This window comes from Dermacentor andersoni, chromosome 5 (assembly GCF_023375885.2).
Source record: "Dermacentor andersoni chromosome 5, qqDerAnde1_hic_scaffold, whole genome shotgun sequence".
Classification (NCBI taxonomy): Eukaryota; Metazoa; Arthropoda; class Arachnida; order Ixodida; family Ixodidae; genus Dermacentor; species Dermacentor andersoni.
This window is the reverse complement of record NC_092818.1, coordinates 66,971,544-66,999,525: the sequence shown is the minus strand read 5'-3', so window position 1 is coordinate 66,999,525 and position 27,982 is coordinate 66,971,544. Positions and strand designations below refer to the sequence as shown.

General features: G+C 46.7%; 1 protein-coding gene across 3 annotated transcripts in view; it reads left to right on the top strand.

Annotated features, from left to right (window-relative positions):
• The window catches only part of LOC126530742 (uncharacterized), a 70,075-nt gene that overhangs the window by 39,382 nt on the left and 2,711 nt on the right, over window positions 1–27,982 (top strand). The window contains exons 2-7 of one of the 3 annotated variants that reach the window (XM_050178030.3): window positions 3,826–3,938; window positions 4,442–6,598; window positions 8,390–8,469; window positions 8,588–8,694; window positions 14,637–14,902; window positions 20,853–21,007. In XM_050178030.3, coding sequence (XP_050033987.2) covers window positions 3,833–3,938; window positions 4,442–6,598; window positions 8,390–8,469; window positions 8,588–8,694; window positions 14,637–14,902; window positions 20,853–21,007 — 2,871 coding nt within the window. In that variant the 5' untranslated portion in view covers window positions 3,826–3,832. Of the gene's footprint in view, window positions 1–3,735; window positions 3,939–4,441; window positions 6,599–8,389; window positions 8,470–8,587; window positions 8,827–14,636; window positions 14,903–20,852; window positions 21,008–27,982 lie in introns of those variants that run through there. The other 2 variants (XM_050178029.3, XM_055070778.2) reach the window with 2 other exon arrangements.

Below are 27,982 nucleotides of genomic sequence, written 5' to 3'. Positions count from 1 at the left end.
CAGTCAAGAGTCCGGTTGGCTACTCTGCGCTGGGGGAAGAGAGAAGGGGAATAGAAAGAAGAGAGAGAAATGGGGGTCGAGAGATGCGTACGGACATCACTACAGATCCATAGGTGCTAGCAGCCCGCCGTGGTTGCTTAGTGGCTATGGTAGTGGGCTGCTAAGCACGAGTTCGCGGGATCGAATACCGGCCACGGCGGCCACATTTTGATGGGGGCAAAATGCGAAAACCCGTGCATTTAGATTTAGGTGCACCTTAAATAACCCCGGGTGCTTCAAATTTCCACAGTCCCCTACTACGGCGTGCCTCATAATGAGATCCTAGTTCTGGCACGTAAAATCTCATAATCATTATTTTTTTTAAAGGCGCTCGCACAAACCAGGCGTTCTCAGAAAGCACAAAAGTGCCTTAACTGCTTTCTGAGCCGATGATCGCTGAGGAGGGCGTTATAGTATAGTCCATTCACTCAGAAGACGATCACCTATTTTCCCGAATGCGTTGAACAGATATTGTCAGACAGAGGACAGTGGCACAGTAGGGGACCAATGTTCTCCTTGCCGCAGATATCACATGCAAGACTGGCAGCAATTCCAATTACTGTTGAATAAACTTTCGTGAACCCGCCGTGCTTGCTCAGTGGCTATGGTGTTGGGCTGCTGAGCACGAGGTCGCGGGATCGAATCCCGGCCACGGCGGCCGCATTTAGATGGGGGCGAAATGCGAAAACACCCGTGTACTTAGATTTAGGTGCACGTTAAAGAACCCCAGGTGGTCCAAATTTCCGGAGTCCCCCACTACGGCGTGCCTCATAATCAGAAAGTGGTTTTGGCACGTAAAACCCCATAAAAAAAAAAAAACTTTCGTGAAAGTAATGTTGAATTCCAATGGCAGATCCAGATCAAGTTTTTCTGCTCTGTATGGAGCAATCCTATTCCAATGGCAGAGTGGGAGCGTGAGCGGTGTGTTCCAATGGCAGATTGGGACCAGCCGCTGATCCCGGATTGCTCCGTGGAGCAAAAATATTTGCTCCGCCGAAATCGGCAGATTTGACCGGAAGTCCTCGTGACGTATTTCCTTCACCCGCCTCTGCTTCCTGTCATGGCCTCATGGTCGCCTGTTTCCGGTCGCGGGCAGCTATGGACGACATGGGAAACGTGGACGCCGCTTCGCGCCGTGCGATTTTGTTCGCGCTCCTAGACAGCTCCGGCCAGACAGTACAATTTCCAAGTCGAGTGATGACCCTTCTGACACGGACAGTGAAATGGGGTGGTGGGTTGCGCTTCCAAGCGCTTGTTCTTCTCTCTATCCTAGCGCCCTCTCACTTGATTTTCGTGTACTAAATGCCCCCGCGAGAGCGCACGCATTCCCTTCGCAGATATGGTGTGCGCACATGAGAGCGATCTCAGTCGGAGCGACGCGCTCCGTTCGTGATCCGGCCTAGCGCTCGCGATCTACCATCGGAATTCAACATAACTCCCGACCACAACCACGTGGTCTCCAGAGCTCACTGAAAACGTAGAGTCGCGATCGATTTGAAGGTGATCGCTCGAGCGGCTACCAAAACTAGGAGCAGCGCCACGTTACGTCATCCCCGTCGGTCGAGAGGGAAACATCAGGTAGCTCCCCTTTCTCTCTTTTGGTGTTCCCTGAAAAGCTGTCACTCCCGCCACCGTTCATGGCATAACCTGCGAATTCATTTCGATTACGTTATGAGCTTTTGCACAGAGGCGTCATTGTTAGCCAAGATATGCATGAGGAAGCGACGCACACAGATCATTGCCATGAAAGGGAAACAAACACAAAAATGTGGCGAGTTGGTCTCGGGGGTGATGGTTGCAGCCTGGAAGAGCATAATAGGGTAAGAAGGCAGCGCAATTTTTATCTTCGCAGTTCCAAAATCGGCCCCTATGCTGCTTGGAAAGCCCGCCGGTCGATGCTCGCGCGATCACCTTCAAATTGATCGCGACTGTACGCTGGTTCTGCACATAACATGGTGGAACATATCTGCGGTCCCTGACCTCAAGAACGTGCGTGCAGTCGTTTATTTCGGAAAGGAATGCGATTCATTGTTTACAACCTATAGCGACTCAGTAGCAGAAATTATTTGGCGGCACTTCTTGTCGCGGTGCTAGCATCTTCAGCGTACAACCGAAGAAAGCCAGCACTGCACGAACTGACAATTTTATCCGCCACCTCTTGCTTTCAACATATTGTTTTCTTTAACAGCGTAGAGAAAGCGGCTTTTAATCCAGTGTGCCGCAAGCCCCGCCGAGCTACTTTCCTCCTCTCTGGATGGGGGGGGGAGGGCTTGCGCGACGCAGCGTTGACGCGCTTGCACTGCCTTGTGTCGAGAGAATGTGTAGCATTTCTAAGCCGGTATCGCTAACTGTCGGCGCTCGTTTTGATAGGGCGGGGTCATTGAAGGTACTCGAGAAACTACTTCGCATGCTTGTGCTCCACAAACAACTGCCCGGAGCGTTAAAAAAAGTACAAAAACACAGAGAAACAATGCGGACGGGTGGGCTTCACCACCAGCTTCGGCGTGTCTGCGGCTGCAGCGGCCTTAGCGGTCATCGTTTTCTTACAAAAAAATGGTGGTGCCTTTATATCGACAGTGCGAACTGCCTTTTCTGACAACACCGAAAACACTACACGAACACACAGAACGGATCGTACGCACCCACGCACGTGCACGGAACGCCAAAGTGCCGCTTGGCGAATGTACATATACATATTTCTAAAATTAATTTTTATATCTCATCGCAATGCAAAGTGCAGCTGCTGCGTTGCTGGCCACATATTCTGGCATGGTTGCGGAGGCCCTGTCAGGCACTAAATAATGCCACTTTACCATTTAGAAATGTCTGTAGTTATTTTTTTTTTTCAGTTTCAGTTTATTGATGCGCTTGAAATGTTCTACAGAAAAAGTAACTCTAGATTGTTACAGAAAAAAGTAACTCAATCTATATAGATTGGGCTTTTCCCTACGCGTGATCAAAAAATTATTACTCCTAATACAAATATAATACGTTAACGTAGGCGTGAAGCTATAAAACAACCAATTGGTACTTCTTTCTCCACACTTACGTTACATTATAATCGCGATGATCATGCATATATGGTGTACCCACACCTTTCTATATAATATCCCCTCGTTGCAAATATTTCATGTCCATAGCACATCTCGCACTTCGTGTCTCGTTACCATAGTTTTAACAAATATATATGTCATGCATTTTCCAGCGAATGTCTTCAGGCCTCTATATAGCCTCTATAAGCACGAGGTCGCGGGATCGAATCCCGGCCACGGCGGCCGCATTTCGATGGGGGCGAAATGAGAAAACACCCGTTTACTTAGGTTTAGGTGCACGTTAAAGAAGCCCAGGTGGTCTAAATTTCCGGAGTCCCCCACTACGACATGCCTCATAATCAGAAAGTGGTTTTGGCACGTAAAACCCCACATTTTTTTTTGACAGCTCATTACCATAGCCTTGGCGATTTCGCCATACCTGGCCCTTGTGCAAATAACAACCAATTATCAATTAATCGATCAACATATATTGTGTGCTACGATGTTATAAAATTGGCGCTTTAAACCATTCCTTAAAAGCCTCGACCACGTTTTCGGGTGGCATAAATGCTGCAAGAGAAACATACGCAGGCACCGATAGCTGCAGTCACGTGTTTCGATCGTGTACGTAAGCTACGCGCGATAACTTTTGAAGATGGGTCAGTAGAGCGTGCGACTGATACGAGCTCTTGCGCGCAGTGCATGACGTGCGTTACGACGTTTCCCTGAAACAATGTACCCCGGTGTTTTTCAGCGACGTGATGGAAATTCGATGGACAGCGCTAATCATCACCAGTGCCTGTCTGTGTATCAGCGGAGCCTTGGTCTCAGCGGCTTCTGCCAAGTACTACACTTCAGTCACACCCTGTGAGTCGGAGTTGCCTTCTAGAGCACGTTATGAAATTACAGCGTATTGCCTTGTTGACGGAGTTGCCGCTTCATCGATCTGACACTATTTGTTGCGGGCATCTTTTCGAGCACATCAGGCAACTGCACGCAAAACTTCTTTTCCCTATCCCATATAGGGACATTTTTTTGTGCACTTTAGTGTTCGATACCAACCACATTGACGTTGCGACCGTAATTGCGTGGGGTTCATTTTTAAATGCTTTCTATTAGTTATTTTGGGATTGGAAATATGCGCAGTGGTGCAAGGTTTCAAACCCTGTCTAAATCGTCGGTGTTGCCTAATCGATCGACTAGAGTAAATGCGCCGCAATCGAAGCATCGTTTGTGGTTGCCGTCATAGGCAGTCGTACGACTGAAATTGGGCGTTTCCACTTCTATATGCCAGTTGTGTGTTTTCACTACAAATGTTAGGCGTGCATCTTCTAAATGCACTCTCAACATGCTGTCATTTGATACCGCAGGGAAACAATGGACTATTGGGAGGAGGCCATGCGAAGGCGTGCAAGGCGAAACCGGCTTTTGCATGTTCAACTGGGAATGCATCCGCCAGGAAGGTACTATGCTGTCCGCCTGCATGGACGGCTTTCTACTGGGCGCCTGTTGCAAGCTTCCTGACGAAGCAAACGTCACAACGGCCGCCTGGACTGAGGCGAGCACGTACACGACCCAGGACTTGTCCAAAGTCAACAGCGTCGTCACAGTCGACGCCAGTTCTCTGGCGTCTACATCTGACACGCACCCGGAAGCATCGCGTCTTCCTCCCAGCACGACGACGACGACGACAACGACTGAAGCACCAACGACAGTCAGCACGAGACCGACGGTGTTTTCAAGACCCAGGCCTACGACGTTGTGGCCTGTGCTGAGGCTGCCCACAACGCTGAAGCGGCCAGTAGTCGTGCGTCCAACGCAACCGCCGCAGGCGACGACTTTGACTAATCATCACAAGCCACCAAGCGTCACTGCACCGGCCGTGACCACATGGATGACGACACGGCCCAACATACTATTCACGCCGACCAAATTAGCCATGCGCCCTTCGCCGTTCGTCCCGTCAACTATGTACGTGCAACGACCCTCACTGCAAGCTGTGCTTGCAAGCACGCCCATTGGGGTGCTTAGTTCTTTGCTAACAAGGCCTTTCTTTCGGCCAGTCACGACGGCCATGAAAGTGCGCCCGACGATGGCCACGTTGAAACCGGCCAAGAAAACTACAGTGGTGACCACGCAGTCCGATTCAGCGACCACGCCCACGCAAGAAGATACATATACCGCAGCGCAGACATTTTCGCTGCCTACGCCAACGAAAAAGTACGTAACAGTGACAGAGACGCCGTCGCAAACTGTGACGGTGTACGATTCTCCGAGCACAGCCCCGTCGCAGACAATGCCTGCTCAAAAGTACGTGTCTACCACTGAATCCATGTTGCAAACTACTTCGACGCATGAGTACGAGTCTCCGACTTCAATTCTGGCACACTATACCACTCCGCAAAAGTACGGAGCCTCGTCAACTCACTATCCGATATCTCAGTCCTCGTTTCACACAGTGCCATCTACCACCGGGGGATTCGCATCCCACGCTGTCAGCAGGCTTCCACCATCAACACTGAATGACCTTTCGGATCTGAATGTTGAAGTAAAAACTCCTGTTTATCACACGAGCCTCGGCGCACTTGTGCCCACGAAAGACGGAAACGCGCCTACAACACGTCATCCCGAGTTCGTTGATCTAACGGAGATGACCACAACGCGGCCACCACCGACGAACGTGATGGAGTACACTTTGGACTTCAACGCCGAAGATCGACCAACGGTGACCGAGCACGTGTATAGCACCGCAACTGGCCAGACGTCATTTGGAGAGGTCACAGACGTCACCGTTTCTAACGTCGCTTCGGCGGTCGCATCGTCTTCGACGGAGCCGTACTCTACGCCGCGGCCGTCTACGACGACCAAGAAACTCAAGACGCGCTCACCGACGATGACGCAAACAAAGGCTAGACCGTCGACAGTAGCCTCCAAGCCCGTCCCGACCAAGCCCCGCCCGCCATGGTCCCCAACGACAATTTCCAACGACATACAGCACATGACCTATCCTTCAAAGGCGACGCTGTGGCCGTCGACCCTCTTCAAAATTCCGCAGAGGACAACGCTCACCACGAGGCCTGCGCAAAGCACACTGTTTACGAGCACCGCCACTGTGCCTGTGTCGACCGATCAGGTCCACCTGAGCTCGACCACGCCTCAAACGGCGCCCACGCTGCCTAAGCGCACAAAGAAGCCGACCAAGACTACGACGACGATGGTGGTGGGTGAGCCGATACCGGTGAGAACGACAATGTCGATGACAACCGCGACGAAGCCAAAAAGCACGCCGAAGCCTACGAAGCCAGTCCTTGCCTTGCCGGCTCGTCCCGCGAAGCCCACAAAGACACCGCTGCCCAGCAAGCCGCCACCAAAGAAGAGTACCCCGAAGCCACCGTCAAAGATACCACCGCCGTTAAGCACGTTCACGCACGCCTCAACAACGGGCGTGAAGCCGACAATGGAGCCCGTCGTTAACGGCACGGATCTGCCGACAGCAACGAGCAGTCAACAGTGGGACTACCGTAAACGTAAGACAGATTGGTATCTCGTTTATCCGCATGTACTGCATTTTCCCTTTTAACTTTTTCTTGCGCATTTTTCTTTCCGTTTTCTTTTTGTTTTTGTTTTTCTCTACCATTTACTTGTTTCAAGCAATTCACCACGCGTACGGTCCTGCATGTAAAAGCGTACACAGTGTGCCGAGCGTTTTCACTGAACGTTCATTGCAAGGAGTTCAAGTCAGCGGGGAAGTTTAAAAATAGGGCCCCCAAATGTAGCGGAGAATATCAGCTATGCGTACCAAATAAACGTGAAAAAAGAAAATGCGAGCGCTTAAGTGGAGTTTCGATCTTTAAGCGCACTAATCAAGCCGCTCGAGTACGCCATTTCTAAGTATCTCCAGCGATTCGCCCATCGAAGGCTAAGCAGATTTTAAACGCAAAATCAAATACACAAACCACTATCCCAGCCAATCAGTCAGAATGAATGGGCTGTCTAAATGCTCGTTTACAGCTAAGCACTCTCGACGGAGGGAGAAAAGAAAAAGGCGAGAAGTGGCAGGTATCGTTACTGCGTCGAGGTATGTTCAAGATGTGGCTGCTTGTCGGGATTAGCGACATCTGTGCAACGAGGGAACACTTTTGGCGGAAGAAATATGAAGTGACGCCATATCCGCCAAAAAAGAAAGAGAGACGTAACTTATCTTTTTTTTTTTTTTTGGACAAGGCGCGAAATTTATTTCGCTGGCCTGCCATTCGGCAGCATTTTCAGATTTCCCGCCGTTTGACTCGATGGGTGACTCGAGCTTCTAGCGCGGAAAACTATGCAGCAAAATGCCAGCCGTTGGCATTCGCTCCCATGCACGGAATATCGTTCTTTGCAAGCCCAAGAAAGCTTTCGGTATCCAGTGTTGGTCACATGATCGGACGCCAAACCCGTGGTGCAGTGCAGCGCACGGGGGAAGCTAAGCTAAGTCTGGCGGTCATAGCTCAGTGCTTTTGTCTAAACACACTGACGCACGATTAAAAGCCCCCCCGCAAACACTACGCCACCAGAATTCATACAATCGGTTTTCCTTGAGTAACGTTTTTTCCCTCCTCACCAGGTCACCCTTCAGTCACTGTTTCCATAACCGCCCTTGCTTGTATCAGTGACATTTGGTTCTGGACAGCTTTTTGCCCGAAGCTTCGCGACTCATTTGAATCAACATTGATGGCGTGACAGCAGTTCATTCTATTCGTGCACTCAAGCAAGCTAAACAATCACCTTCCGATCGCCCAGCATATAAACGTTTGTGCCACTTGCATAATTTTCTGTTTTTCTTGTTCTTCTTCTTTTTTTTTTTTTTGAACACATGGCTTTCTTTGGAGAATTGAGATCTATTTCGGGGTTCGTGGGATTTGGACATCTGGCCACTTTCGTTTGCTCAAATTGGAGGATTTGAAGAGTTTCTAGTGGGCGTAAGACAACGAAAAAGCGTAAAAATCAAGAATGCAACGAAAAAGACACACCATGTTAGCGTGGAGCTATGTAGAGGATACTAATAACGCATAATTAGCGCATAAATACCGAAGTGAGACCCAGATGCGTTAGTTCAAGCTTCCCGCGCCTAACAACGTAACCGTACGTGCAGCTTCGTTAAACAAAAACACATGGGCCGGCCCTCGGATCGCGCAGTCTAAAAATGTCAGCCGATCCCCAAGGTTGTGCAGTCTACGCAACAAACCACACTGATGCTCCTACGAAGAGCTTGTTTTTGTTCGTTGTCAACCGCCGTTCCTTGCCTTTTGTTGATTCTGTTTTCTTTTTGACCCATAAAGACTGCGGAGTCAGGCCGCTACATCCCCAGGGCCGGATCGTCGGCGGAAGGAACTCGTTCATCGGTGAATGGCCGTGGCAAGTACGTTTTGCACTGGCCGCAGGTCTTCCTGCTTCCTTATTTACGACTAGACTTGCCCCGGGCGATACTCATCTCGGGACGGCAGGAGTGTCACGGGCTCTCCATTTTTTCTTTACAGGTGCTTGTGAAGGAAGCTACGTGGCTCGGCCTGTTCATAAAGAATAAGTGTGGCGGCGTCTTGATCAGCGACAAGTACGCACTGACTGCAGCCCACTGCCAGCCGGGGTAAGGATGCGGGTGAACCGCTTATGATTTGCTTCATGTTGACGCATGAGCGCTTGTCCTTCTTGAATAATCAAGGAAGCGCTATCAAGAAATGGGAACATGCTCATGACCGAGATACTGGGAGATGTCTTTTCATGCGCGCTTAACCCCACGCAGCCTAAGAACCATTTCACGCAAAGGAAAAATAGTGCAACTTGATCCCTTTAATTATCCGAACGAGCACATTGGTATAGAAACATAATTAGAAGCTATTTCTGTTAAGACTCGCCAGTACCCACTACGATGGCTTAGTGGCTATGGTGTTATTAATGCAGCCCGTAGCGGCGGATGCAAGTAGAAACTGTCGTCGTCTTAAAAAGAAAAAAAATAGTGCAGACATTCTAAACACACGTGCCCAAACAGCGCATGCGCCGCTTGTGCCTGCGTGCTTGGTGCGGTGGGGCGAAGTAGCAGCTATTGTAATAATGATAATTATTATCATGACACACGTTTCACTAGAGTTTGCGAAACCTTTATTGTATTGTGTTACTTTGAAACTTCTATAACTACTTTGTGGTCGCTATGATACACACAGATGCCCTCCGTTCTTATTTGAAAAATGTATGTGGCCAAAGGTAAATCGATGCGTGACCCATGTACTGCAATTACTTGAATCGAATCGTTGAAGTAACTGAGGCCAAAGTCTTGCACGAATACCCGCTGTTGATGCTTAGTGGCTATAATGTCGGGCTGCTAAGCACGAGGGCGCGGGCTCGAGTCCCTGCCTCGGCGGCCGCATTTCGATGGGCGCGAAATGCGAAAACATCCGTGTACTTTGATTCAGGTGCATGTAAAAGAACTCTAGGGAATCCAAATTTCTGCAGTCCCCCACTACGGCGTGCCTCATGATCAGATCGTAGTTTTAGCAGGTGAAAACCCATAATTTAAATTTTTGGTACGTAAACAACTGCTTTGTTTGCGGTTTTGAGATGTCTACGTCAAGGTCTCTGACAACAACCAGCGGCGAGGGATCGGCGGCAACGTAAGTTGACCAACGCGGAAGTGCGCTCGCCTCGTCATCAATCACGTGGTTTGACGGCTGTTTTTATTTGTAACGAAAGTTGCGCTGTGTGTTCGCTTCACGCCTGTGTCTGGGAGGCCGTAGCCTAACTTTATTGTTTCTAATTTGAAAAGCCAGGTGACGCCACATCTGTCAGGGTAACGTGTTTCAAATGAATTTATATTTAAAAAGAAAGATATCTGATTATGAGTAATGAGAACGACAAAAATTGCATCGAACATACTCGCTTAAATAGAAAAGAAAAAAAAGTAAACTAGGTTAAGAAGTGGATGGCTCCCTTCAGCGTGGCGTGCAGAGGCCGCCCAGACTTCGCCGTTTGCCAAGTTACGGTAAAACGAGATGCAGTGCATCGCCTGCTGCAGAGCACTGGATAAAGTTTTGTGCGCATCCTAATACTATCGCCGATCACGCCGCTTCCCACGGTTACAAGGCGCTGACGTGTCATGTTGTGAATGCTCGAGTGTCCTCGTTAAATAATTGGGAATGTGCGCAGAGGTTCAGTGCGTTAGCACGAACAGGCGTGCACGTGGCCATCGATATTTGCGGCACCGTATCGTTATAGCCACCCGCGTTATCGGCGACGGTGACATGAATGCGGAGTGCCAGCCGGCCAGAGGCAAGGTGCTGCAGTCTCTTCCATAATTTAAGGATGCGCGAATCGCGCTCGCCAGATCGATCGCGAAAGCGACCCACTGCGTGGCAAAAGGTCACCGATTATCTAAACGGGAGATCAGGTATTTGCCTCTGACCGGCTTGCATGGTCAGCACGCGAGCCATTGGTGGGTTGGAAATCAGAGTTAGGTTCCGTTCAGGCAACGTAGGGAACGCACAGATATTTCTCAGGAAACCCAAATACAAACGCGAAAGCAACTATTTTGTCACACTGGGCAGTCCAGAGGGCTCGCGAGAGGGCCGTCAGGTTTCACCTGATGGTCCCCGAGTGGGCCTAGCCAGGTGACGTGGAGTTCGCTTACGTCTATAGTGGACTAAATAAAGTTGTTTCACTCGCTCACTCGCTCACTCGCTCACTCACTCACTCGCTCACTCACTCGCTCACTCGCTCACTCGCTCACTCACACTGCAGTCGTAAGGGGCGCAAATAAAGCAATAGACGAGAACGCATTTGTTGCGAGATACGATCAGTTGGATGTCCGATTACACTTACTGCATTCACGTGACCAACGACCGTCGCTCTATCGGCTTCTATCGGTTTCCTATTCGTTTACCGGACTTCCGGCTATCTTCAGTTATTGCAACGGCTCGCCGGCAGAAGCAATGGGGGCTATTGAGAGAACTGGTATTGCGCGCCGAGGCAGGGCTTGTTTGCTATTGGGAGCACTCGGTGCTTTGGCACTCATGTATTTTTGTGTGTGTGGCCTTCCGAACGCGTAGATGTTGATTGGCCACCTCGCATTTTTATTGGCCAGGCACATTTTATTTCAGGTGCAAGAATGCGCACGACCAGCCGCGTTTACAGATGCGCAGCTCCTTATAAGCCAACTTCTGGTCGATGCGACAAATGCGTCCTTTGGGAACGTAATGCCCGCAGTTCAAACATAGCGTTACGGGCGCAACACGTACATTCGCGTAAGAGCAACCAAGCCCATTACGTGCTTGCACATTGAAGAAAAGCGCGTATATGGTCAGAAATATCAGAGGTGTAGGTATACACTCTCCTCGTAATGTTCACGTGATGATGCTTGGCGTCTTGAGAAACATGAGAATAATTATGAGTCAATTGCTCTTCTTGGCTTTCTTGGAGTAATGAGGGCGCCGCAGCGATTTTTGGTGTTCGCATTTACGCTTACACGTTTCCGCACACGTTTTACCGTTCTTGTCGATTTGTTTTATTCTGGTTCGCGGCACACCACTAAGTTGATCCAATTCTAATGCCGCGACTGCTGCAGCCTCTCATCGATGTTCTGGGCAAGCTTCTAAGAGATCGGTGAATAGATTAATTTCCAGCAAAGTGCGTTTTTCTCCGTTACTTACAAACGAATAAAGAATGTTTTTTTTTTTTTATCTTGAAACGGTGAGTGAGTAAATCGTCACAAATTTTCTGGTGTGGTCTTTGACGCGTCTCTCTTCCGTGTAGGCCATTTCGACATGGTCTAGGTTTGCCGCGTCTGAACAATAATTTCGCCACTCATGAAACAAGCATTAGGTTAATTTTAGCAAGCAGCTTGAGCATTCGCTCAGAAATGGTATGCGGAATCATTGCGATGGGCGAAACATGTGAACCTCCATTAGCTGCACTTCGACCGAAAGAAGCATGCATATAGGTGTTTGCCTCATGTTTACCTTGGAATAGTTTCTTTAGATGTCATATACCTGACACATTTACTATATGTAACAACTTCTACTGCTGTTTACTAGGCAGCCTTTTATTGTCGATTCCAGATCATGCACAGTGAAGTGTTATTTACGTTGTTCAACTGCGTTGTTGTTTTTTTCCACTGCGGATAAATGCCAACATTGCCAGACGGGACAAGGAAAATATCGCTTGCACCCTTTTTGCTAATTTCTTAAATGCGTAACTTACGTGATTATCTCAATGAAAGTATGCACATTTATATTAAGGAATCAACGACTTCGTCAGGATCAATAGCCTAGTTTTGTAAGTTCATCATCCGGAATACGTCAACGCTGTCGTCTTTTACGGCATACATCTTCAGTGCAGCAGAGCTCTGTGCAATTATTTGGCCAATGACTTCTTTCAAGCAGAGGGGGAAGCTTGTTTTATTGTGTATTACAATTAGTCGAGGTGGGCTTGCCAGTGCTTGCTGCTATTTTACTGACATTACTCAAACATATTGATGAGTGATGATATTTGACAGAGAATATATTCACAGCAGTACCGACAGGGCATCAAGCCAAGTTGTGATGTATTCCTGAACATGTCGTTATCGCATGAAACACTAGAACAACAAACTCGCTTGAGATGCACATAACCCCGCTTCTGTCGCGCTGGTGCACGTGGGTTGTTGCTAAAATTAGAATACAGCAATTACGCAGGTCTAGAACTTAAGTATCACAATTTGATGCCTGGCATTGTCAGGCGTCAACCTACTACTTTCTACAAATGGCAGCAGTGCAATGCATGTAATGTATGCGATAACTTAACACATACCTTATGTGTCCGTAGGCGCTATGCAGCCTCATGAGACCACTTTAAAACTAGCCTTAGAGTTGTATCATGCACGTGGACCTTGAACAGCTCTTGTATTGCTTCGCGCTCAAAAAAGGCGTGGTCAGCTTCTCTCAGACATGCTGCCCTTGACTAAACACTTTAGATGGCTGTTACTCTGGGTTGTTGTGTACGTTATGTGTACTCGTAAAAATATGTCATTTCAGTTGTCAAATTCGTCAGCTGTATTAACATGCTGTTTATATGAACAGGAAAAGTTGAACATCTACAGCATCCGTGAAAGAGCTTCCCTTTCTCTAATGACATGACACCAATTTTATAAAGAGCCCTTTGTATACAGTTCTCATGCCATGTTTCTGATCTCTGCTGGCGCGGTCGCCAAAAATATATGCGCAATATTTCTGTGTTTTATTATTATTTGGTCCTATTGGATTGATTTGTGTGTAAACTCGAACTTCAGAAGTGCTGTTTTGCTGTTGTAATTTTGTATATTGACAATCCTATACCATCTCATATATCATCTAATCATCTACAATTTGTTGTTTCTTAAGAACGTGGTGATGAAATAATTCTTAGCATTTCTAATTCCATACAAATAAGTGAAGCAAAGCCATCAAGCTGAAAGCAAGCATGAAGTGGCTGACTGTCTCTGAATGTCATTAGCATATAATATTTGTATCTTGATATTTCGCACTATGTGACGTCATTGGAGTAATTATTTTTGCACGCAGTTATAACTCCTAGGTTGCATGAAGTGTTGGCAGCCCAGCCGCTTTCTGCTAAAGCTGTTCGCTTTTGCCTCCGAGAACCTCGGGCGGAACACGAGTCTCTGAGGACACGTTGCTGCATGCGACGACTGTGACTTGGCTTCGAAACTCGCCGCAGTCATAAAACAATGTATTTCCTTTATTTTGCCGCTTGCTGGTGAAATGTTCGTAAGTTTACTGCCCATGGATATATATTAGAGCGCTAGAAGCCTTTGTGCTCTCTGTCGTTCTTGCTGTCTTGCGAAGGACACTCTATATAGGACTTGGTTCCCCCTCCGAAACAGTTTAGAATATGAAAACGCATGGCATACCTAAAACCAGCTAAATTAATACTTACGGTCACTTTCGTCAGTGATAAATGTTAAGATTATATCTGGTGTGAGGAGAATTACTTCGCTGTGTCAAGTTCGCACGTTGTTGTAGGTCAGCCTAAGCAAGAACTTGTCCTGAGAGGACGGACGGATTTCAGGGCACATGTCCTTTTGAGAACAGGCACGCTCATCTAGTTTTTGCCTTACTATCACTACTTGCAAGACCTGGAGTCTGATTACGTAAGCATTCCATTCCCCCCCTTTTCTCCATTTCATTTTCCTACAGCGAAGTGGCCATGTCGGACAGGAGTACGATGGAGAGCATTTAAAAATAATCTAATGTGAAAATAATGATCCCAAAATACCGCGTCAGTGGTCTAATGCTCTAAGCTTCCCTAAGAGCTTTGTAATTGGCCGAACGTAGTCGTTAATGGTATGTTCGCCATCAGCATTGGTCAGCAGCTGCTCTTCGCGAACTGCAGTAGCCTACGGGAAGCTCCAGCTTACGAAGTGCTATGAGCATGGACGCTGCTGTGAGCATGGACAGCGCTATGTGCATGGGCACTGCTTAGAGCGCAGACACTGCTTTTATTTCCTTGCGGAATGCTGGAGACGAAGCGTTCTCGACATGTGCTCAGAAAGGCCCTGCGGCACAGGTTCCTGTCATCGTTGCTGGTGATCCTGGGCGCGCACGACCTGTCTGGAAACATCGGGCGGTTCAAGCCGGTGTCCATTCCCGTGCGGCGCATGATCGTGCATCGCAGCTACAACCCGGCCACCTTCGAGAATGACCTGGCGCTGCTCGAACTGGAGCGGCCGGTCGTGTTCCAGCCGCACATCGTGCCCATCTGCCTGCCTGGAAGGAACGAGGATTTCACGGGGATGCCTTCATATGTCACAGGATGGGGAAAGCTGTCCCACGGTACGCGCAAGTGAACGGAATCCCATTGCTCCTGCATGTCATGTGGCCCACGTGACCTGTGCCAAAATTTAAAGATATGAAAGTGCCACTTTGCTGGACAGAACCAAGGCAATGTTGTTTGCCGTAGCTTGGAGCAGGTCGGACTATTCTTGTATTTCGCCAGGTTACATGAACAGCTAATATGAATTACTGAACTCCTCAAATATTATATTTACGGCAAAATTTTAGATAAGGAAATTGTAGACCATTTTGAAAGCTCGCCATCCAGCTTTCTGTTGTTCAATAAGTACAACGTTGCATTGTACAGTGGATTGCATATGTTATTCTTAATTTTGGCGCAAGTTGTGTAGTGCACATGGTGCACCACGTGTCACCAATTCATTGCAGTGCTACGAAGGCTACGAGACGTGCCTGTCAATCAGTAATGAGAGTCAGCGTCTTGCTTAAAGAAGGGGGGAGAGCTGAACCATTGTGGGCGCCACTGGTTGTTTTGCAAGGCTTGATTTACGGGAAGTCGGCATAGCCAGGTCCAGCCGGTTTGTCGGGTCGAAAACCAGTCGTCAGGTTCATGGGAACGCCCGAGGATCAAGGCGAGAGAGTCGAACTTTAGTTTATCTGCAAGCTCCCCACCGTTTGCAGATGACAGGGTTTCTGGAGGTGTAAACGTCAGCAGCCAGGTTGGTACCGCCACATGGTGGCGAAGAACTTGACCAGACAGGGTGATTATTGTAGTAACCAAGTGTATTCTACTTCGCCGCTGGCGTAAATTTTCGACAGCGGCGTAATCGTGAACACGTTGCCTTGTGAATTTTTATTTTTCGACAAGAACACTCGCGGAAACATGAAAACGTGTTATGAGGCATTGTGGCTAGATGAAGCGCCGCAAGACGTCACTACCAGCGTCCGATAACTTGGTATTGCATGAACTCCACCGCGGAATACCGGAATACCGGGCACTCTATCTTTACAATGTCGAGGCAAGTTTGGTCAACTCGTTTGCAAGGAGTTCGCACTCGCCAATTGCGGTTGGGTAGGGCTGTGTAAGCTCGACTTCTAACTCGACCCGCTCGCATCAAGTTCATGCAAATGAAGCTGTTCAGTTTGCGTCGCCTGATGAGCGACCACAAGCAGACAGTTTAGAAGCCCTAGTTCTGGTTCCCCTTTCTGGTTTGCTGACGTGACCCATAGCTGTCGCCGCACAGCCTGGGTTTGGCGAGATGAGCATTGAAACAAGTGAGAATTTATTCATCACCCTTGTCTCGACCGACGAGAAAAGCAGTGATACGATTAATTCTAGAAGGCAGACACATTAAAATGGAAACGCAGTCTATTTTATTCGAAACGTGATTTGCATTTAGTTGACGTTTATTGGTTGCTTAATATAGTGGAGAAATTTAAGGGCAACGTCTCCCTCTCGGATTTCAGCGACCGAATCTCAACGTCAGTAAGACAGTATGACATCATTGGCGTCAAAATAGTTTCCCATTATTGCCGTTTTTTATGTGTTTTCAAAGTTCACTGGGTCTTCCTGTGTATGTAATCATTACGCTCTACGCGATGCCCAATCGTTGTGAGGCAAACCACTCGAGCATACAGCGCGTGAAAATAACAGATCAGGTATTGATATTTCATTCGCCTACGTGATTGTTTTTTTTTTTTTCACATATGAAACAAGTGCGTATTTGCCCTTCTCGAGGCCTCGCTTTTTAAAGGGACCGCGCGACCATTTTATGCGCGCCAAGTTTTGTATGAACGCATTCACGATCTGAGCGCAAAAGAAATTATGGAAACTGACGAGGTTAAACAGAAGTTATTCAACTTACAAATTCAAAATAAAAGCAGACAACAGAAGAATGGCTTATGCTGCTTCCTATAAAAAACTCAGTGCCCTTCCACTCTGTGAAGGATTGCACCATCTTCGGGATCGGCCCTTGTATGGGGAGTACTTAACGCTGGCTTCACCTCCACCGCGGGTAGGGCCGGTATTGCACTATCTTCGGGATCGGTCCACGTATGGGGAGGGCTTAAGAGGAAGCTTTAGCTCGGGTGCTCCTATATAAATATATGTAAAAGAATTTATTTTTCTCGGCAACCTATTGCATGAAATTTGACGAAGTTTGTTGCATTTAAAAGAAAACTTACAATATAGTGGCTGTGTGTCTCGAAATTTTGATTTAGGTCGTCAATCTTTTACTAGATTCGCAAAAATCGAAAGTTTTCAGAAAATCAAATTATCAAGTTTGCAACTTTGTAACTCAACAGTGAGAACTGATACCGCAATTCTGTGAATTGCATCCAATAGTGCACCTAAAGCGGGCAAAATTGATATGTTACACATCAATCTCGAAAAATTTAGTATATGGAAATGCAGCTTTTGCGGAACCCTTGTACACGACGTAACAAACTCATGTAAGATATAAAATACACATCAAATTTGTCCGCTTTCAATGATATAATGGATGCCGTTTGCAGAACCACGATATCTGTTCTTCATGCGGAGCTATTAATCTGTAAACCTCGTGCTTCTTTTTTTTTTTTTTTCAAGCTTTCGGACATTGGAAAATTCTTGTAACTTTCTTGTAATTCACGACCTAAATAGAAATTCCGCGTCCAACCGTCACTAGAATTTAACTTTCTCTCTCAAATGAGACATTTAATCCAAATCGGTCCAGTGGTTATCTCAGAAAAACGTTTTTGAGTTTTACATGTATTCAATAGGCCTCATCGGAGTAGGGCCGGAGCTAAAGCTTCCTTTTAACGCCTGCTTCACGTCCCCCGCTGGTCGGCACGGCATTGCACTATATGCGGGATCCGCCCACGTATGGGGAATTTTTCGCTTGCCACGCCAACAACGACAAAAAAATTAGCTTCGACGGCAGAGGTATACAGCTTCGCTGTAAAACGCTGCTTCAATCCTGCGGTATCGAAGCTCCCTTCACATGGTGACCTTCGCATCACGTGCTGGCCATGACTGCGCTGGATATAGTGGCGCCATCTAGTTAAGGCTCCTGAAAATGTACCCTGTCACGCACATCAAATTTTATGAAAAAGGGGTTTGCGAATACTGAAAATTTCGAATTGAATCGAATACCGAATATTCTATCACTTTTATAAAAGTAAAATATAAGAACTCCCGCGTAGCCTTCCCGGCAACAAAAGCGCTTACCGTATTCATTCGAGTTTAGGTCGATCTTCTTTCTCTCCGAAAATGTGACCCAAAATGAGCTGCGCTCCTATATTCGAGAACAAAATTATCAAAGTACCGAACGAACGGAGTCCCACCGTCGAGCCCGCCGTAAGGCCAGTCGGGATAATCTCCAGGCTGGCGTCAAGAAATGCTGCACGTCCAACGCATTCCATGGCACCAACGATGACGTCATTTAGACTGCCGAGGACACCTGCGAAGCATCGGACGAGGACGACTTCTCCGGTAGTTCTGACGACGATGCCGCTTGTGGCATCGAGTAGCCAGGTTTAATGGCTTTGCTTACGGTAAATAACTTTAGTCGGTGTGGCACGTTTCAAGCTTTCATGTTTTTTTTTTTAAAGTATGGGTGGACCTATATTCAATTTATATCGTTTTTATTTCCCGGCGAGTTGAATATACGCACGTTAACCTATATTAGTCTTCAATCTGCTTTCTAGTAAGTACGTTACTTATGTTAGTTGATGCATTTAATGCCATTAACAACTGAAGTTTAGTTCATTCGGAAAGCTTGTAAAGGCGAACAAAGGAAATGTGACTGTATCTGGCACACTATGATAATGAGAGTAGTTCAAACAAAAGTATGCAAGCCGGATGCACGTAGTCTAGTGCTCATTTAGGGAGCGGAAAGCGTTACTATACAGTACTGCACGCATTTTCAAAGGGATCCAGTCATGTTGACATTGCCCAAATAATAAGATTGGCCCGAATCCGGAGAGAAAGCTTGTTAGCTGCATAAGGTGAGAGATGCGTGTCTGACAACTGGAAACTATAGTGTATAAATTATTTCCTCCGTGCGTTCGCTCGCGAACTTCTGCGTCTGAGCAACAACCACGTTTCTCATGCAGCACAATCATTCGGAAGACTTAACTTGCGCTAGTCTTTCCTCCTGTAGACTTGAAAAATTATTTCTCTGCTTGTAGTTTTCGAACGAAATGCGCTATATTCGAGAACTCCGAATAGTGAACTCTCTAATTGAATACGGATCCAATGCCGAGAACTATTCGATTCTGATTAGTAATTTCGGGTATTCGCACTCCCCTAATAAGTAGCTATTGATTGTTTCTCAAAACAATAATTTTACACACAGTTAATAGTACGCGCTACTTGGAAATGCCTATTTTTGCATTATGTTTCTAGCGTAGACCGTTGGACAGCGCACCTAGTGTCAGTTTGAAACAAAATGAATTTGCATTGCAGGAATGTGTGTCCTCTTCAGAACCTTTAAAAGCATAAAACAGGTTTTAAATTTAGAGTAATCGTTCTATGACAGCATCAATGCGCACAATATATTCTTCATGCCGAATCAACCAAAACGAGCAGCATAAAGGCGCAACCACATGCGGGTGACTTTCGAGCAACGGTGACGAGCGACACGTTTTGCCATTGTGGAAGGCAATCTGGCTCTGCCGCTTGTTACGTCACTGCTTTTTGTCCAGCCATAAAATTTCGACTGTCACCCGGAAGTCCGCGAGGCGACTTCCGTCGGAAAGAACGTGATTGCGCAACAGTATGGAAGCAACCAGTTTGCGCGGTTCGATCTTAATTCGCTCTTGAAACTTGCTCTCTCCCGTGACTGCAAAAAAAAGAAGTGTTAAGATCCACCATCGCTTCACGTCATCTCAAGTTGATGCCAAAGTATCAACGTTGTCTCGTCGTTATTATTGAGATCAGTTTGTTTTCACACTCTTGTAGGCCTGAGACGCCACCCAATGTCGTGAGTGTTGAGTTTTCTTCGCCAGGTAGCGCCACGGCATTGAACTCTGGTGGCATGGAACAAATTTCCACTGGCGATGAGAGCATAATAAAGCTAGATTCAATATACCTTGGTTGAAGCATTAGCCTTGACCTACGCTTGCGATCCTTTTATGGGACCGCACTTGTATTTATTGGAACAATGTAAACGTGTCGCTAGATTTTTCCGCGATGTCGCGTCTATGTGGTTGGTCTACGCCACGACGCGACAGCGGTACGGACTATGCCTATCGCTGTCACTTGAGTAGCGCGCGCATGTGGCTGCCGCTCAAGTCGCGCTCTTCTGTCTCACATTTGCTGCCAAAAATTGTTGCTACATGATGCTGCATTCGGGGCGGAAACTAATTTCGGGTGTAAATCGAGATATCAAATTCTCTGATTTCGGCGCTTCAACTGGCGCTGGAGACATCGTTAAGTCCTACAATAAGCCAACGAGGAATGAAAATAAAATGCATACTTTGGGGCGCAAGGCCCCTTTGGATAATGGGGAAAATGTAAATGAATCTACAAAAAAGGTTGGGTGGGGGTAATGTCAATAGGTTCTAGCAAAATATAGCTAGAAGACTGGCAGCATTAAAGTGAGAGCAAGCACACAAACATGCGTAACTCACTTTGTGTTATAAGAGCACTTGTGAAATCAGCCTCCGCTCTTTCGGAAAGGGCATGGTCACCGAATACGTCTTCACATTCAGTCCCTCTGTACGTTTGTCCCCTAACCAAATGGAATTAAAGGCAGGCTTGGATTTTTCGGTACATTTTTGCATGCCCCAACGTCGTGTTCTCGTCTTTGCTTCTGTTTCCATCTTTTTTGAGTAGTGCGTGTTTCGCCAACACACGTAGCGTTTACTTTCCGCTATGGGATAACCCGCTAAGCCACACCATTACGTTGTCTTCTAAGTAAAAACCTGCTGCACAAACGAAACTTCTCGCGTTCAATCTAAAGTTATCTAATAAGCACTGCCTTTGCGGGTGTCTTCCTTTACCCCGCAGGTGGGTCGGTGCCGAATGTGCTGCAGTACGTGCAGGTGCCAATACTGAGCAACCAGAAGTGCCAGAAGATGTTCATGCTGGCCGGACACGTCAAGGCCATCAGGGACAACTTCGTCTGTGCTGGCTACGACGGAGGCAACCGAGACTCCTGCGAGGTATGTGAATGCAGTGATCGTTGACCTGGGACACAGACTCGCTGAGTCATCTCACAAGAGCTAAACGGGTTCTTTTGCAATCCGTAACAATGCATTATATAAATGACTACTGTGTGTCAAGCTGCGTTGGCCAAATCAGTGCAGTATGAAAGTTTCTGTGCATTTTTTTTTTTTGTAAGTTGCAGTGCAGGTAGTGGGGCGTGACGTCATACGTGACACTTTTTGTTGCTTACGTCTAGCGTGGCTTTTCTTTCGCATTTCAGGATTTATTCGTATATAAAGCCTCTTAAACCCGTGTTCTAGAGCGTTCCTCCGCTATTAGCTCCACCTCGACACTCTAATGTTGATGGCAGCGCCGCCCCTCGACGGAAGTGGTTACAGCGCCTAATGGGCACTCCACAGCAATCCTTGAAGAGCGAAGCGAGTTCTTCAGTCGATAGGCTCCGCTTTGCTCCATTCAGTGGAATAGAGGCATAAGAGCTTCTAGTGGAAGACCGTTTGAGAACACCGCGGTCAGGCTGGCGTAGAGCACTTGCTTTTGCCTGTCGCCGTCTACATGCAGACGCGGAATACCGACGCAATTATGTATTCTGGCTACGTACGTTAGCGGAGCCGCACGCAATAAGGTTTCTCGCTGAAGATTGTACGAAAGATTGTGTCGAAAGTAAAGAAGCTGTTTATAAAGTATTTTAGGTGCTTCGATGACGCCTGAAAAGTATGTGCCGGTTGAAAGGTTCTCGGTTATGGATTTTTTTTTTTTATGGTACAGCCGGATGACACCTTTATTTGAAGATTGAAAATGCGTTGGTCAAGTGCCAGCTAAATCTGCACAAGCATAGTTCGGGCAGTCATTCTCCCTTTATGAAGCCTAGCAAGAATGGCTAAGATTGAGATACGTTATTTGTACATGTTGACGGGAAATACGCCGCCAGACCACAAAAAAATTACTGAAAATGCACACACGACACCTGGACAAGCACTTGTTCAGCTGCCATGCTTCCGTTGCTCGTGGCTAGATAGCTCAGTAGCGCATTTCAATTCAAGAAGTCCACCAACACGCCATTTGTGGGTGGAATGCATAGTGGCGATCAATACTAAATTGGTCTGGCCTAGTAAAATTATATTCCTCATATTAACTAAATGGAGCGAAAAATGGGTGAAGGGTGCAACTACATCTTTGACTCCATTTCTTTCACGCCTTTTGCATATTCATGTATGCTTTTACATACTCAAGCAGAAATACTCGGACAACACAAGGCACCCCCTTCTTGCAGTTTATTATCTAAAGTCGTGTTGTGCTAACTAACGCGTGCACCAACCCGACTCAATAATGGCTTAGGAAACTGATTGACAAGATGAAAACAGTCTCCTAATCAAGGGAAAAAAACATAATCTCTTATCACTTTGCCAGCACGGATTTCCAAGGGGGATGTCGAACAAAACGCGACTTGTCACATGTGTGCATGAATATTTTTCTGCACTCGAGTTGGGCGAGGAGTAGGTCAATGTTTTGTTATTTGACTTTGGCAAAGTTTTCGACCAAGTACCTCACGGAAAGCTGCCCTCAAGTTAGAAGGCATAGGTCTCCCTTTATAATTATTATTTGATGCATTTATGCGTACCTTTTTAACAGAAGTCTGCTGGGGCCTCTAGCGTTCCTAATTTATATATATGATTTAGGGTCTGTGGTTCCTGATTATGTGACAATAAACGTATTAGCTGACAACCGTTATAGTCAAGTGAACCTCATCGCAATACGACGATGACTCATCTCAGAGTGCTGTTTCCGCTGTTCAAGAGTGGTCCAAGCGTTACGGCATGCGACTTAACACTTATATAACTGTTCACGCGTTTAACACGCAAGAAGGCTCCCAGTTGTTATTCCTATCAACTACGAGGTCGCTATATTTCACAAGTAGGAAAATAACAATTCAGCGGGACTATTACCAATATCTTAAGCTGTTCTATGCACACATCTGACGTTTGTGTGACCGCCCTTCGTAAATTATGGTATTTAAAAAAAAACTGAAAATGGCACCCGTGAATGTTAAGCTTCTTGCATTTAAAGCATGCATAAGAAGCAAGCTTGGATACACTTCCATAGCGTTGGAGCCGACCGACTACTAAGAAAGATATCGTAAAACTTTAATACATTAACAGAAAGGGAGCCGAATTCATCTTTTGTAGCGGCAGAAGAGAGGACTCACCATCTCATTTAATGAAAACAAACAATATTCAGACCCTGGAAGGTCGATGTACACTTAGTGGCCTTACATTTATTTGTAATATTCTATCATTTTAGCTAAACGTAATAGCACCTGAACATCTGAAACCTCACAGGAAAATCGACGAACTCGTCACAGTTACTTCCACTATATATATATATATATATATATATATATATATATATATATATATATATATATATATATATATAAGAACAAACAGCCATCAGCAAAGTTTCCTTCTGCGATCACTAGAAATCTGGAATTTTCTCTACCGCTTGATCTTTTTGAAGCTAAAGACCTTCTGTCTGCACTGGAACGCCGGATTTATTAATCTGTGTTTTCATGTGTTGCTGACCGGACGTGTTTGCTGCTGTTGATCTTTCTGTTTGAATCACTTGTAATCTTGTGTGACCTAACCGCTCAGGCTTGGACCAAATTCTGGCCTGCAGTATTTCGAAATAAACAAAAACTGGAGTGGTATGCTGGAAGAAGCCGCACGTGCGACGAGTGGCCGCGTGTTCCCAGAAGCAGCTAAGACTAAAGGCTTTTCTGTTCAACAGTATCGCGTTTACGCGGCAGGAGAAGCGGACGACGAAGTGCGCGTGCTTTCGAATAAAAGTATGGCGTCTCGGCAACGTTGTCTCTTGTTTCTGTTGTTACAAGCCAACAGGATCAATCCCATCAAGCTGCCATGGCTATCCCGAGGATAGCCATGGCAGGTTCTGGAGTAGATAGCCTCAACATTCTGGAGTAGAAAAGAACGCTAGAAGACGTTCCCGTTGACAAGTGGCTCCGTCTTTTCGAGATGACGCCTGCTGAAGCATCACGGACGCAGCGCGATCGGGTCAGTCACTCCAACGAGCACATCAAAGGTCAAGCGCTCAGGAGGTACGAATCATGCGAAGACATCAGGCGCGACATGAAGGACCGCTTTACGACGACCATTGGAGATGCCTTCGGGCTTGTTCACTACCAACTGAAAGGCAGACCATCGAGGAGCACTACGACGACAAAAGCCGAGTCGGTGCCTCGGCCGACCTTAAAGAGTGCCCCGTGATCCTTGCGTTGATTGACGGTGTTCCTCCTGACGTGGAACTCACTGTAGCCGGACAGTCTTTCACCTCACCATCACAGTGGCTCGCCGCTTCCCAAAAGGTTGACTTCCATGAAACGGGTGAGATGACTTTACTAGAACTCTTCGTACAATACCAGCAGATCCACTTCGCTTCAGCAGTCCTTCGCACTCAATTTGACATCTGTCCCGCGTGCTCCCCGAAATGCGTGTAGATACTGCTCAGCTGCTGGTTTCCCCAGACAGTGTCATTGGCACAACGCGTGTACGCGCCGCTGCAACATGTCTCCTCTCGAGACTGCATAGGCAAACGGAGAGAGCGACCCAGAGTTTCACTAATATGCGTTAAAGCTCTTAAGAAAGTAGAACCAATCCCTGCAACCCACGATAGAGGAGCAACAATTACTTGTATCAGTGAGGCTGTGTACAGACAGCTCCGACTTCAGTTGATGAGAGGCTCTAGCATCACAGTTCAACAAGTTACATCAAGCATTATAACTTAGGGCCGCGTAATCATTAAGTTGCAGATTGGAAACATCACAAAGAAAGATGTGCACGCGCTGAAAGGCATGAGAATGCAGTTGATTGACTTAGACAACGCCTCGTACTTCAATCTTTCTGTGAACTTGGAAAGTAACGTTTACGCAAGCACGTGACATGAAGAAGGCACTCAAGCTCCTCTAACCAAGACCCTGAAAAAGGAGGATTTAGCACAAGATGCTATGCTCGAATGTATTTTTAAAAAAATATGGAGATGTCTGCTCGAAATTCGAGACGGATATTGGACGCATCTCGACTGAGCAACATGGGATCGCACTTAGCAATTATGATCCGATTCATCGAGCACCATTCAGATGTTCGCAAACCGACAAGGCAGATGCAGACAGTTTGATACTCTTGTTAAGCAAGGTGTTGCGAGGCCTTCATTGTCTCCTTACGCCGCACCGGTCATTCCAGCAAAAGAAAAGGTAAAGGACGCACTCGTTTATGTATTGACTACCGCGATCTGAACTTCTTAATGGTGCCCTACTTTTAGCCAATTCCACGGATTGACGATGTTGTTGACTACTTCGGAAATGCAGTTTTTTACTACATTGGATGCAACTTCCGGATGCTGACATGTCCGAATGCATCCTGACGACATTCAGAAAACTGCATTTGTCACGACAATGGCCATTGTGAATTGCTGGTGATGCTGTTCGGGTTAAAGAACGCTCCTGCTACTTTTGAAAGAGTCATGAAGTCAATAATAGCGAAACATCAGCTCAATGAAATCAACTACGTTGACAATGTTGTATACTCAGAGGCATTTGACGACCAGCTGCGACACCTCGAAGAATTACGAAAGCTCTTAGCACCGAGCATGTAAAACTGAAATGCAAAAAAATGTCAGTTTTCCAAGTACAGCATCCAGTATCTGCGCCACAAGAAGTCACAAGGAACGGTATTAACTAAGCGAAGCAACATTGTTGCGATACTCAATTTTCCAACGCTCAAACGTGAGAAAGACATAAAGTGTTTTCTCGGCACCGTAAAGACTATATCCTTCATTTCAGCCATATCACTCTTCCGCTCACAAAGCTTATCCACAAGGACACTAAATAGACGTGGACAGAGGCATGCGAACGAGCCTTTTTTGGAACCCAAGGAGCGCATAACTATATACACCGCTTCAAGACCGTGTGCTGTGTACTACGATGCATCCGGTGAAGCGATTGGTACCGTGATGAAGCAGCCAGATGACAAAGGCAGTGAACATCCCGTTGCTTATTATTTTCGTAAACTACGCAATCACGAACTACGCCTTCACAGAGAAATATCTTGCCATCCTTGATCCAATTGATAAGTGGCTTTGTTATCTTTGTAGGATGTTGTTCACTGTTGTAACAGATCATTCTGCGCTACAGTGGCTGAACATTGTCAAGAATCGTCAAAGTCGGCTCTTTCGGTGCTCTTTAAAGTTATCTATGCATGACGTGAACATTAAACGTCGGAACTGCATAAGCAATGTTGAAGCTGACGCACTTTCCGGAGCTCCTGTAGTGCAGATTCTCTCACCCACCGATCTTCAGAAGCGTAACAACTAGCGCCCCAAAGGAACGTACGTGCTATAAAACGACAGTCACCGTCAAAAAGAAAAGGCTAGGGAAGATATACGTGCCTTATAAGCTTCGCCCTACCATTCTTTCGAACGCTCAACATTTTGGACACGTCGGCGTGAAGAATACATTGTCACTCCTGTCTCCACAATGTTATTAGCCAGATATAGTAACCGTTGTCGCTAACTACATTAAACATTGTGACACTTGCCAGAAATGTCAGAAGACCAAAGCAGAAAAGTACGGATTTCTTGAGTCACTGCCTCCAGCTAAAGAACCTTTTGATCCCTTTGCAGTGGACACCATTGGAAAATTTTCTCAATACGGCTCACCAAAAAGATTCATCCACTTGATCATTGACCATGCCGCTCGCTATGTATGGGCGTTTGCTCACAAAATTGAAAGCAGCGACGCTTACATTTCAGGCTTAATAAGCATTTTCGCTGCCGGCAAACCACGGATGTTCTGTTCAGATCGTGAAACAGGGTTCATAGCCAGCACGAAAATTTAAGCAGTTCTAAAGCATAACTAGTTCCACGATGCAAACAACGATGCAACGGTATGAACGAATGGACAAATCAAACCATAGTCACTATGAACCACAGAAGTCTTGGACTCACCTGCTCTCGCTTGCCATCGACGAATACAATAGAACACTTCGCGACGTTACGGGTTGCGAGGCTCCGTACCCGATGATTGAAATACCATCTTATTCAGCCATATTCAAGCAACGAGACAAAACTGTTGAGGAAACAAGGGAAACTGCGGTTAAGAGCTCGCTCGCCTACCACAATAAGAACAAAGTAATTCATGGTGGGAAGCTTTCTGCTTGACCTTGAAGTCGGCGACTCGGCACTTTAAGCGATTTCATGGCATCCCAACAGCGGCAAGTTGAGTTCCGTTACGGACGGTCCTTACAAGATTCTACGCAAGGTCTCGCCAGTGAACTATGAAATCGACCACTTAGTGACGCCTTTAGGCGGAGACATAGACATTGTTCATGTCAGCAAATTTCGGTGTTATTTTCCACTTTCTCAACTGCGACACTCTCGAGGGGAGGGGGAAACGTGCGACAAATTAAGAACACAATGGCTGGATTAGCGGACGACGAAGTGCGCGTGCTTTAGAACAAAAGTATGGCGTCTCAGCCACAGAACGTTTCTATAGAGATGTGCTGTCGCAGAGTTCACTATATGCAAGGCCATAAGCTATAGCTTATGACCTTACGTATAGTGATCGGAAGGTCCAGAGAGTTGTTCTATGACACCGGCCGTGATGGCTTAGCGACTATGGTGCTGCACTGCTAAGCATGAGGTCGCCAGGTCATATCCCGTCCGCGGTGGCTCCATTTCGATGGAGGCGAAATGCAAAAACGCCCATGTCGCCCGTGTCTCGTGCATTGGCGGGATGTTAAAGATCTCCTGGTGGTCAAAACTTATCCGGAGTCTCTCCACTCCGGCGTGCCTCATAATCAAATCGTGGTTTTTGCAGGTAATACCCCGGAATGCAGTTGCTCTACGGTTAAAGCAACCATGTGTGACCATCGGTTTCAACAAACTTTATTTAATGTTATTTA